The 12,583-nt window shown below is 59.7% G+C and overlaps 1 protein-coding gene across 1 annotated transcript; it reads right to left on the bottom strand.

Moving 5' to 3' along the window:
• Positions 1–983: 983 nt before the first annotated feature.
• On the bottom strand, positions 984–4,703 carry S1PR4 (sphingosine-1-phosphate receptor 4). Its single transcript, XM_045491424.1, has one exon. It carries the CDS (start codon positions 4,379–4,381, stop codon positions 3,224–3,226), a length of 1,158 nt encoding a protein of 385 aa, XP_045347380.1. The 5' UTR covers positions 4,382–4,703; the 3' UTR covers positions 984–3,223.
• Between the last annotated feature and the right edge of the window lie 7,880 nt (positions 4,704–12,583).

Here is a 12,583-nt window from a genome sequence, read left to right as displayed (position 1 = left end):
GGCTCACGCCGCCTCCTCCCCTGAGCCATAGTTTTCCCGCCTGGGAAACGGAGAGGTTCAAGTAATCCCTACCAAGCAGGGATCGAGACGCCACCTGCCTGCGGCCCCAGCTCTGCCCCTTCTGAGGCGTGTGGCCTTGAGTACATCCCCTAAGCTCTCTGGTCCTCAGTTTCTCCATCTGTAAAATGGGGCTGATGGTGGCGTTTGCCTCCTAGAGGGCTTCTGAGGGCCCAGCGAGTTGATGAACGAGGGAGGAGAGCAGCGTGTCAGGCACTGAGTAATCTATATGAGGCTTTGTTCCTACTGCTGTTCATGTAAAAACATGCACATGATCGTTTGAGGGCCTCTATAGGCCTCACCTTATCAGCATGTCCGGAGGCCAGGGGCCATCAATATCCTCGTTTTACAGGAGGAAGCCAAGGCCCGTGGTGTGTGGCAAAGCCGGAAAATGATAGCAGGTTACAGACGGCAGAAGTCAGGATTCTTGGGGACAGTACTGCTGTCTTGGGGACAGTCAGGGGGAGGCCTGGGGTGGGGAAGAGGGAGAGGAAGAGGTTTCTGAGGCTCCGAGGGAGGCGTGCTGTCGAGTCCAGTTCTCTCGGAGCTCTGGTCACACCAGTGACCCAGACACTGCCACCGTCTCCGCCCCCCCCCCCCCAGAGCTGACAGTCCAGGGGAGGAGACGGATGAGTGACCAGAAGCGGGCACCGCCGCCGTCAGTGTGGGACGCACAAGCAGCTGTGGGAGCTGAGAGGCGACCTAGGCAGGAGGGGAAATCAGGGCAGACTCCCTGGAGGAGGCGGTCCTAAAGCTGAGACCCGAAGAGGCAGTGGGGCCGGCTCACACGGGCCCAGAGCACGGGCTCGCAGGTTCAAGGTGGATGGCCCAGGCTCCACTCACCGCAGATTCCACCAAGACCCTGCCATCACCCAGCCAGGTTGCTGCCATCACCCATAAACGTGACAATAAGAGTCGGAAAAATGTAAGAATATCCCAGTTTATTGTGCACCTGGGACACGTGCTGGAGTTTCTGTGCAACAGAAATCTCTGTGATGATGGAAATGTCCTGCGTCTACACCACCCCGAACAGTGGCCACAAGCCACACGTCACTATGGAGTGCTTAAAACATGCCTGGCGCGACCGGACGTGATGGGCTGAACTGTGTCCCCCTCAGAGCTCACGTCTGAGTCATCAGAATGAGACTGTGTTTGGAGACAGCGTCTTTACAGAGGCGATCACGTTAAAAATGAGGTCGTTCGGTGTCCTTAGAGAAAGAAGGCATTTGGGCACGGACACCCAGGGAGAGCGCCACATGGAGGCAGAGCTCGGGAGGACGCTTCCACGGGCCGGGGGGGACACGGAAGATTCCAGCAAACCACCAGAATCTAGGAGAGAGCATGGTACAGATTCCACCTCGGAGGCCCAGAGGCACCAGCCCCACTGGCATCTTGGTCGCAGCTTTCCAGCCTCCAGAACCACAAGGGAACGAGTGTCTATAAAGCCCCTCAGGCTGTGCCACTGAGACGCGGCACCTCCAGCCGACCGAGGCACCGAGAAAGTGAATTTCAAAATTTCATTTCATTTTCGTTAACTGTAAACAGCCGCCCCTCGGCTAGCCGTGGCGCACGGGGCAGTGCGGCGAAGTTTCCAGTCGCCTCACCCCTCCTCGTGCACAGGGGAAACCGAGGTCAGAGAGGAGCTGTCCTGTGCCCACGCGGCAGGCAGGTGCTGCCCCCAGGAACGTGGCAAGACAGAGGCAGGAAGATTTGCAGGCAGGGGCTTGCCTGGAAGGAGGGAGAGAGAGGGAACTTCCTACCAGCCGAAAGTGGCCCGCGTTGAGGGCCGTAGCCCTGCGCTGTCCAATGTGCTGGCTGCGGGTGTCACGGGCTGTTCAAACCCAAACTGAGTTCGGTTGCCCGTGGTGCTGACCACTTACCAAGTGCTCAACAGCCACGGGGGCTCCCGGAATGGGCCGCGCCTTCCTACCACATGCCCTGGCGAGCGCCTCCTCCCAGGGTCCCATCCGTGATGGGCCCATGTCACAGGAGGGAAGGACAAGGCAGTTAGTGCTAAAGGGAACCCCAGGGGCGCCCGCGTGGCTCGGTCGGTTGAACATCCGGCCCTTGATCTCAGCGCAGGTCTGGATCTCGGGGTCACGGGTTCGAGCCCCCCCTTAGGTTCCATGCTGGGCGTGGAGCCTACTTTAAAAAAAAAAAAAAAAGTAGATGGAAAAGAGAAAGCTATTAGGGCTGCATAACTATGAGAGAAGTAAACTTTAAAAACTAATAATAATAAATAACGGGAACTCTAGAGGAGTGGGCAATTCCCTGAGGTCGGGAGGGCCAGGCTAGCCCCCAGATGGGGCCCCCACAGGGGGCAGAGGCCAGAGGCGGGGAAGAGATGGGGGGGGGGCCAAGATGAGGGATGGGGCAGGGAAAGGGGAAGTGAGCGGGAGGGGCGGGGGCCCCACCTGGCAGCCCCAGAGGCTCTCATGCTTGCACACGCGCACACACACACACACACACACACACACACACACGGAGGGGTCTGTGCACGAGCAGACAGGCCAGCCCACACTGTCAGCACGCCCCGGTCTGTGGCCGCCTCCCTCCCTCACACACACTCTCATCCACACCCTGCCACTCGACCTCACAACCACACCCCAGATCCACACAGCCCCACGGCCCTCCCTAACCACGGGCACACCTCCTCACACGCCGCCGGCCGGCCCACAGCCCCACGCCGTCGTCCCTCTGCCCACATGTGAATGAGAGGGAGGCCGGGACAAACCATCACTGAGCTTCTGTGTTGCCAGGACATCAGCCCCACAGCCGCCCCCTCGAAGCCTGGGAGCCACCCCGAGGCCGGCGGGCGGGGGGGGGGGGCTGGGACTCCCCAGAATCACCCGGGAGCTGGGGGCATACACAGCAGAGACGCTCATGCCTTCCCCGGGACCCTCCCCGCCCCCGTGAGCAGTCACCTCCTCCAGGGAGGCCACGGGACACCTGCTCGGCATCAGCAGGCCCAGGCGCCGTGGGGACGACCACGGGGCCTCGGGACGCACCCCTGCTGGCCGCCCTGTTCCCACCTCTCCGTCAGGACCCCCTGCTCCCTGCGCACTCCCGGCACCCCCCTCCCCCGCCGCCGCCCCCCCCCCCCCGCCGGCCCACCCCTCCCGGGTGTCCCGCGGGCCCAGAGAAGCACCCGCGCGCGGGCACCGGCTCAGATGCTCCGCACGCTGGAGATGCTGGACAGGGGCTCTCGCATCCGAAAGCTGAGCGACCGGGAGCCCCGAAAGCTGTCCCTCGGCCTCAGCGAGCTGTCCGTGGTGGAGGCCTCAGAGTGGGCCTCGGCGGCCTTGGCCAGGCAGTCCCCGGGCCCCCGCAGGCCCAGCCTGAGACACCCGCAGCACAGAAAGCCCAGCACGGCCTGGCACACCTCGCGGCTGCGGAAGGAGTAGATGAGGGGGTTGAGCGCGGAGTTGAGCACGGCCAGCGCCAGGATCCAGTCCATGCCGCGCAGGTACTCCTGCGCCCAGGCGTTGGAGCTGAAGACGTCGGCCAGCAGCAGGCCGAAGAGCGGGCCCCAGCACACCAGGAAGGCCGCCAGGATCATGAGCACCGTCTCGAGCAGCCGGCGGGCCTTGCGGCGGGCCAGCACCCGGGAGGCCTTCTGCCCGTTGGCCTGCACCACCCGGAAGATGGCCCCGTAGAGCACCATGATGGCGGCCAGGATGCAGGCGAAGACCGCCACGCAGAAGAGGATGTACTCCTTGGCGTAGAGCGGGAGCAGGCTGGAGCAGCGCCGGAAGGAGCACACGCAGTTCCAGCCGAGCAGCGGCAGCAGGCCCAGGAGGATGGCCAGCAGCCAGCACAGCCCGATGAAGCCGTAGACGCGGCCCGTCCTGCCGGCCCCGCTCCTGGCCACCGGCCGCACCATGGTGGCGAAGCGCTCGGCCGCCGTGAACAGCAGGCTGAAGGTGGAGGCGGCCAGCGCCATGAACAGCAGGCCCTCGCGCAGGAACCACGCGGCGGGCGCCAGGAGGAAGGTGCGGGCCCCCGACAGCAGGACGTTGGCCAGGTAGGCCGCGCCGGTGAGCAGGTCGCTGAGCGTGATGTTCACCAGGCAGTAGTACACCCAGCGCCGGGACCGCATGCGGCTCACGATGGCCAGCAGCACCAGCAGATTCTCCAGCACCACCAGGCAGCTCACGGCCACGAAGAGCCCCCGCAGGACCCCCAGGCCGCCCTCCTCGGGCCCGCCGCGCCCCGCCAGCCGGCCCGAGTGGTTGTAGTGCAGGGCGATGAGCCGGCTGTGCCCGCCGGCCGCCAGCTGCTGGCAGGACTCGGGGGCCTCCGCCGGGGACCCCGAGCCGTTCATGGCGGTCCCCTGGGACGGACTGAGGCCCCGGGGTGGCTCACCCCCGGGGCAGGGTGGAGCCACTCGCCGGGCCTCGGTTTCCTGTTATTTGAAATTTCCTGTTATGTTCGAGGTACGCCCCCCCCCCGCCCCAGGCCGGGGGTGAGGCCGGGGACAGGGAGGGGCATCCCAACGGTCGGCTCCCACCCCGGCTCCGGGAGGGTGCTGCGGTTGCCCCCCGCCGCAAGACCCTATCTGTGCCCCCCCACCGTGGTGCGCCCCACCCCCCCCCCCCGAGAGCCCAGGGAGGGGCGAGGGCCCCAGAGGGGAGGGGAAATGGGCCCCTTTCCCGGGCTGGGCGGCTCCCCTGCCCCCCCGCCAAGCTACCCCCTCCAGGACCCCGTCATGCTCCTCAACCGCTCCAAGCCTGCCTGGCACACAGTAGGTGCTTAATGAGTGTGTTCAGTGGCTGCACACACAGGAGCGCCCCCAGATACCTCGTGGAAGGCATAGGCACATTTTGTGCCCATGACAGAGCCAGGCCCGGCCTGTGGTACGCTGTCCACAGAAGGGGAAACTGAGGCCAGCCGTCCCCAGTCGCCCAAGAGAACACGCAGCGGGAGGTAAACACCCAGACAGGCGCACGCGTAGGTCTCGGCCAGGACCCTCGGGATTGCCTCTCCTGTGCCTGAGCTGGGGCTGCTCCCCTCACCCCTGGATGGGGAGGGGCGGGGCTCATAGGAAAAGTGGGAGCCCACCCCCTCATGTCTATCCTGACCCACTCAGGCCGACTCACCTGGAGATGCTGAGGACTGGGGCATGGACACCAGGTGGGGGAGGGGAGGGGCGGGGGGTGGGGCACGAGTCCAGCCGGTCCTGGGGAATCCGAGTCGGGGAGGCGTAGCTACAAGGGGCGCCAACATCCCCCTAAGACTCGGCGGTCACGAGACTGGGGCCAAGGGCGGACCAGCCTGCACCCCTTCCCTTTGTTCAGTGTTCAGCCCTGGGAGCAGGGCAGGTACCGGGAGCCGCAGACAGAGGTGCTGCCTGGGGACTCAGGAGCATCTTCTCACTGGAGGTGACCAAGCAGAAACAGGTCTGAGGAGGAGGTTGTGGGAACAAGGGCTGCCCAGGCAGCGGGGGTGTGTGGCTGGGGCAGGGGGACATGCCAGGGAGCACCCCCGAATAGCTGAGCACGGAGCCTCAGCCTCAACTTCACAAGGAACCACCGAACTCAGGCACATTCACAGAGAGACACGCTGTGTGTCCTGATGCTGAGCCTGGACCTTGAAATGGTCCCTGATCCTGCACTGAGCCCTGATCCTGGACTGAGCCCTGATCCTGAAATGAGCCCTGATCCTAGACCGAGCCCTGATCCCAGACTGAGCCCTGATCTCAGGCTCAGCCCTGAAGCCAAATTGAGCCCTGACCCCAGGCTCAGCCATGATCCTGGGCTTAACCCTGATCTTGGACCGAGCCCTGATCCCAGACTGAGCCCTGATCCTGGACTGAGCCCTGATCCCAGACTGAGCCCTAATCCTAGACTGATCCCTGATCCCTGGCTGAACCCTGACCTTGGCTGAGTGCATGACCATAGACTGACCACAACCCTGACTCTGGCTGACACCTGGCCCAGAACTGAACTCTGATGTCAAGCTGAGCCCCAATGCTAGTTGAGCCGGGCCTCCGCCTAAGCCCCACTCCAGCTGCAACTCGGACCCCGGTCTCAGAGAGCGAATTCAGGACCAAAGTAAATGTTATGAGAGAGCAGAGTTTGACTAACAAGGCCAAGCTATCCAACAATGACCTTCTGCCACGAATTACCTGCCGCCTAGTGGAAGGCCCTATGCACACCATACCTTATTTAATCTCATGATTATCCCCCTGCTACAAAAGAGCCATCCCCCCTCTAGAAACCTGCCCAAAGTATGCATGCAAATGGTTATTCATTGTTGTTGGTAAATGCAAAATATTAGAAGCAGCCCCAACGTCTGCACCCAGGAGAGAGGCCGGTGAGCGACGCTGCACGTAGCCTGGAGTGCCACACGGCTGTGAACGTGAGTGAGTGGATGGGCGTGGCCTCCAGGACGTATGGTTAAGGGGGTGGGGGTGGGGGCGGGGGATACAAAAGGCTATACGTAGGGTGCTACCTTCTGCAAAGCAAAGAAGGGGAAATAAGGCCCCCGATCTGCTTGCTTTTGCAAAAGCCACACGGGACAGATAAACCAGGAACCCGTGAAATTGGTTCCCTGCGGGGGGTAGGGGGGCGGGTAGAGTTGAAATAAATGGACTGCGGTGGGACTGACACCCTATGAGCATTCCTCATAGTTTTCAAGCTCTGCGAATACTTGCCATAGTTCACAATGAAATTAACTCAACAAGGGTGCAGGGGAAAAGCTCCAGGGTGTGGATCGGAAGCAGAAAACAGGTGAAACGAACTGTGTTTCAGAGGAAAACCATGACCGCCCAGAAATAGAGGAGAACCAGCCCGTGCAACCTTTGGGCACGACACTTTTTCTAAAGACAAAAGGAGCTGACCAAAAAAAAAAAAAGATATTGTTTAGTACATTTGTTTTCAGGACTGGCAGGGTGTAGTCATTCTGAAAGTCTCATGTGTATTATGGGACTGAGCAAAGTAGCGAGGGTACTGATGTTACTAAGAAGCAGGTCTTGGGGTGCCCGGGTGGCTTAGTCGGTTGAGCGTCTGACTTCGGCTCAGGTCATGATCTCGCGGTCCGTGAGTTCGAGCCCCGCGTCGGGCTCTGTGCCGACAGCTCGGAGCACGGAGCCTGCTTCGGATGCTGTGTGTCTCTCTCTCTGCCCCTCCCCTGTTCACGCTCTGTCTCTGTCCCAAGAATAAATGAACATTAAAAAAAAAAAACAAAAAACAAGAAGAAGCAGGTGTTCACAGAGGAGCATATAAGACGTCAACATAGATAGGAGAGCACACGAAACAACCCCGGAGGGAAAGTATGAGCGAGGACCGTGACGATTTACTTTATTTCATTTCTTTAAGTTTCTTTATCTTGAGCGAGACAGAGAGAGAGAATCCCAAGCAGCCTCCACCCCATCAGCACAGAGCCCAATGTGGGGCTTGAACTCACGAACGGTGAGATCCTGACCTGAGCCGAAACCAAGAGTCGGATGCTTAACCTACTGAGCCACGCTGGCGCCCCGGGCCCCGTGATGATTTAGACAAAAATCTATTTCATAACTCTGTCCACTGAGACCAGCCAATAACAACAGTTACATCTAGCCCCTAGATCAGATCTTGGCTTTTGAACATCGCCTGCAGGGCTCCTGGGAGAAATGGCTGATTCCGGGAGCGGGGCAGGGAGAGTGCCACGCGACCCTGGAAGTTCATGGTGTGCCAGGAAGTCAGGACGGGGACCTGTCAGAGACACAGGGGCCAGCCTGACAGGGCGGCTGCTGGCCAAGCCTGGAGCGATCTGGGCATCGGTACTGAGCGACCTTAAAATTGAGAGAGTCTCAAAGTAGTGGTTGGGCGCCAGGGGGGCGGGGAGGGGGACAGCCAGTGTTCGATGGGGACAGAGTTCAGTTTCACAAGAGATGGACGGCTGCACAGCACTTGGGATGGTTTAACGCCACTGAACTGGGCATTGGAAGTGGTTAAGATGGTCAATTTTATGTTCAAGTGCGGTTGATCCCAATAAAACCAATTAGGGGAAAGAAAAAAAAAAAGAAGACTCTTTCCATATCCTGTAGCTCCACCAGTAGACGTCCCCCCAATAACGGAGTCAGAACAGTCATCTCTTTGTGACCTCTCCAGCAATAACTGGCCCAGGCAAGAGTCGACCCTGGGAGTTAAATGACTGCGTGGGATCACTGGGAGCAGGGCATTTGCATAATCTCAAAGTATCTTCCCACGGATCACTTTTTCTTCTTTTCTTTCTTTGTTTTCTTAACATTTATTCATTTTTGAGACACGGAGACACAGCATGAGCGGGGAAGGGGCAGAGAGAGAGAGAGGGAGACACAGAACCCGAGGCAGGCTCCAGGCTCCGAGCCGTCGGCACAGAGCCCGGCACGGGGCTCGAACCCACGGACCGTGAGATCGTGACCTGAGCCGAAGTCGGACGCTTAACCGACCGAGCCACCCAGGCGTCACCCAGGTGACGGGGAGCGGTCGCTGCTCGGATATTCCCGCTGGGGGTGTGTGCCAGCAGACAGACTCGCCCTGAGGCACATCCCACAGAATGACTGACCTGTACACTTTCCAAAGAGTCGCATCCGGGGCGCCTGGGTGGCGCAGTCGGTGAAGCATCCGACTTCAGCCAGGTCATGATCTCGCGGTCCGTGAGTTCGAGCCCCGCCTCGGGCTCTGTGCTGACAGCTCGGAGCCTGGAGCCTGCTTCACGTTCTGTGTCTCCCCGTCTCTCGGCCCCTCCCTTGCTTGTGCTCTGTCTCTCTCTGTCTCTCGATTTTTTAAAAAATAAAAAAAAAAAAACAAAAAAACCAAAAAAACAATTACCCAACGCTGCTGTTGTAGCAGAAGTGGGCAGGGACAAGATGTAAATGGATTGGCCACGTGCGGGTAAAACTCCCTTTGCCAAAACAGGCTCAGCCCAGGTCGTTGGTGAGTCCCTGACCTATAGATAAAGGGTTCACGGGAGTTCACTGTCGTCGTTTCGCAACTTGTTGCCTCACTTTGTGGTCAGGTTGTGGTCCCGGAATATCACTTCCCATGAAACAGCAGCAGGGCTCCTTGGAGAAATGGCCGGGCGCAGGGTTGGGGCTGGGCGAGCGCGGGAGGAGCTAACGGCGGCTGTCTGTGCCCGGCTGAGAACTCTTCGGGGCGAGTGGGGACGTGTCCAAGGACCCAGGAGCCAACCTGCAGAGGCCTCTCCTGGCCGGAGCCACGGTGGGGGTGGCGGGGGCGTGAGGGACGGAAGCGCATCGAGCAGTAGCACCCAGGAGTCAGAGACGCAGAGGAGAGCAGACTGTGGTTCGCTTTCGTGGATAACGGGGATTTCGTGGATAGTGGGGTGAATTGTGATGCGAATTGTGATGCGAATCATAGCATAAAACGTAACATCTTCACCGTCTCTAAGCGCACAGCTCGACGGCGTCAGGCGCGTTCACGCGGTCGTGCGGCCGCCCTGCCATCCGCCTCCAGAACCTTCCATCTCCCCAGACCTGACACCCTGCCCCCAGGAAGCACGGACTCCCCGCCCCCTGCCCCACCCCTGGCTCCCACCGTCCGCTGTCTGTCTCTGTGGACGGGACGCCTCTGGGGCCCCCCTGTGCGTGGGGTCACGCGGGACGCGTCCTTCTGTGTCCGGCTCCTGTCACCGCGCACAGTGACCTCCGGATCCGTCCACGTGGTGGCGGGTGGCAAGATATCCTAACTCTTTAGAAAAGCTTATGTATTTATTGAGAGAGAGACAGTGAGCAGGAGAGGGAGAGAGAGGGGAGGAGAGAATCCCAAGGTCGATCCCACGAGCCACGAGATCGCGACCTGAGCTGAAATCAAGAGTCAGACAGACGCTCAACCGCCTGAGCCACCCAGGCGCCCCGGGACGTCTTAACTTTTTAAGGCTGGACGATACTGCAGCGTGTGCATGGACCGCGTCGAGTTTCTCCTGCATCCAGCACCGGACTCGTGGGCTGCTTCCGCGTCCCGGCTGCTGTGGATGGCGCTGCTGGGAACACGGGTGTGCGAATATCGCCTCAAGACCCTTTCAGTTCTTCTGAGTGGTTTTTAAATAGAGTAATTCCAGGCAATAAATGCAGAGAAAATGAAAGCATGAGGCTAGCCCCCCGCTCTAGCCGTGGCCAATGCGGTGTCTAAGGAATGTTCTCCAATGGCCGCTACGACCGTTAGGAGAAAGGCTCACGGGGGAAATTCGTGATGGACGAATCGGACGGATGCCCCCTCCGTCCAGGGATCAACGTTAACACAAAAGAGAGAGAGCGAACTTGACGTTCGGCTACGTGTCTCCTGGAGAGGGACGGGGACTGGCACGACGAGAATCAAGCAAGCGTTCCGTGTCCTCGGGTGGGCTTACAGCGGCGTCCTGAAAGTCCACTCACGTTTCCAGACAGATCAGCTTAAGGCGTCCCGAGGAATGGGGAGGGAGCACCTTAGTCGACGCCTGGGAGGCCACTCGCCCGGTCGGGAGGCTGGGATACGGGACAAATGACCTGGTTTCTTCGACAGATCAGTGGCAGCGAGAAAAGGGTCGCCGGATGCTTACAGATGAAAAGAGTTTGTCCCCGAAGTGGCCCAACACCACGTGTGGGCTTTGTGATAAAACGCCTGCGCGATCTGACCGTCCGCGAGCAGACGTGACGGCCCCGTGGGCCCAGTCCGGCGACACGCTGAGCGGGTCCCAGCATCACTCCCGAGGGAGTCTGGCCAAAAATGCACAGGGTCAGTCAAACCAAGAGCAAATACCAGACAAACCCGAGTTTTGGGAACCGAACAGAACCCTTCCCAGGGGCCGTGAGGGACAAAGACGAGCCACCCCCGAATGAGGGCACAGAGCCAGCACAGCACGATCCGGGATCCTGGACCAGGACAGGGGCGTCCACGGGAGGCTGGCCAATTTGGAACAAAGTCCACGGGCTAGCTAGACTTTGGAGGAGGGAGGCCTTCTGTCTCAGAAGGGGGCCCTCAAGTGCGTGATGATGAAATGGTGCGAGGTCAAGGATAATCAGTCACCACGAGGCAGGTGTGGTGGGGCCGGGAGGAGGGAGGGCCGGAAACGGGCCAGCCAGGAGGGGTCAATGCCAACTGACTGCATAGGGATGGGGGTTTTCGGTCCCGGGCTCAGGCTCAGCTTACGCTTTCTGCCCATGACACTTTCAGGGGCCTGGGCGAATATCTTTCATTCCTGTTTGAAATTAGAAGAAGGAAACAAATACAACCATCATGAATAGGTAACAGTGAGCCCCCTCTGGATTTCCCTGGTCTTTCTACCAACACAGTTGTTAAGAAAACAACTTTTTCAAAATTTTTTTTTCCCCCAACGTTTATTTATTTTTGGGACAGAGAGAGACAGAGCATGAACGGGGGAGGGGCAGAGAGAGAGGGAGACACAGAATCGGAAACAGGCTCCAGGCTCCGAGCCATCAGCCCAGAGCCCGACGCGGGGCTCGAACTCACGGACCGCGAGATCGTGACCTGAGCTGAAGTCGGACGCTTAACCGACTGCGCCACCCAGGCGCCCCACAAGAAAACAATTTTTAACAGTTGCTTCTGGAGGAGGAGACCTATGAAAGCAATAACGCCTTGAGCCCACAGAAGTCCCAGCGCGGCCTTGCCTCGCCTCCCTGTTTTCATAGGTTTGGTATTTTCCACGATCAGAAAAAAAAAAAAAAAGGTTTTCAAAGGGTTGGGCGACCCCTCAGCCAGGGGCCCGACGCCCACAGCGGTGTCACACCGGTCTTCCTGCTACGATGAGGGGCAAGTGGCCCTTTGCCTCTGTGGTCCTGCCCCCTGAAGCCCGCCAGCTCAGCCTAATCTCGAGGAAAGCGCCAGGCAAACCTCCACCGAGGGACGATCCCCGAAATACCTGCGGGGAGATCTGGAGTCCTCGCCCCCCCCCCCATAGCGGAGCACGTGACCTCATCGTGACCTCACGTGACCACATTTCCTCATCGGAAATAGGGTCTTTGCAGGCGTAATCAGGCTGAGGCGAGGTCATTAGGGTGGGCCCCCATTCAGTACGACCGCTGCCCCCTCTGAGGGGGGAGAACGGGGACGCGCACGGGAGAAGGGGCCACATGAAGAGAGGCGGAGATACAGGAGGGACTGAGCCAAGGCCAAGGGGCGCCGGGAGCCCCCAGAAGCTGGAAGATGTGGGAAGGGAAGGATCCAGCCCCGGGGTCTTTGGAGGGAGAGAGCCCTGCCACCCCTTGACTTTTTGCCCTCTAGCACTGAGAGTAAAAATCTGCCATGAAGTCACAAAGCGTGTGGCACTTTATTTTGGGGTCCCGGGAAACCAAGGCAATCCCTGCCCAGCGTGCTTGAAAACTGCCAAGCTCGTCAAAATCAAGCCAGGGGCTTCTATCTGTCTGCCAGATGCGATGCTCCCCGATTCACGAATCTCTGAATAAAAACCAAGAAGTTCTTTAAAATTACCAAACAAACATGGGCGGCTCAGTCGGTTGAGCGCCCGACCCTTGATTTCAGCTCAGCTCGGGATCTCACGGTGGTGAGATTGAGCCCCGCATCAGGCTCCGACGACAGTGTGGAGC

This window comes from Leopardus geoffroyi, chromosome A2 (assembly GCF_018350155.1).
Source record: "Leopardus geoffroyi isolate Oge1 chromosome A2, O.geoffroyi_Oge1_pat1.0, whole genome shotgun sequence".
NCBI classification, from domain to species: domain Eukaryota; kingdom Metazoa; phylum Chordata; class Mammalia; order Carnivora; family Felidae; genus Leopardus; species Leopardus geoffroyi.
The sequence above is the reverse complement of the archived record's forward strand: the minus strand, read 5'-3'. Positions and strand labels throughout refer to the sequence as shown.

Coding starts and splice junctions, on each gene's coding strand:
- S1PR4 (XM_045491424.1), bottom strand. CDS start 4,381: ATGAACGGCTCGGGGTCCCCGGCGGAGGCCCCCGAGTCCTGCCAGCAG.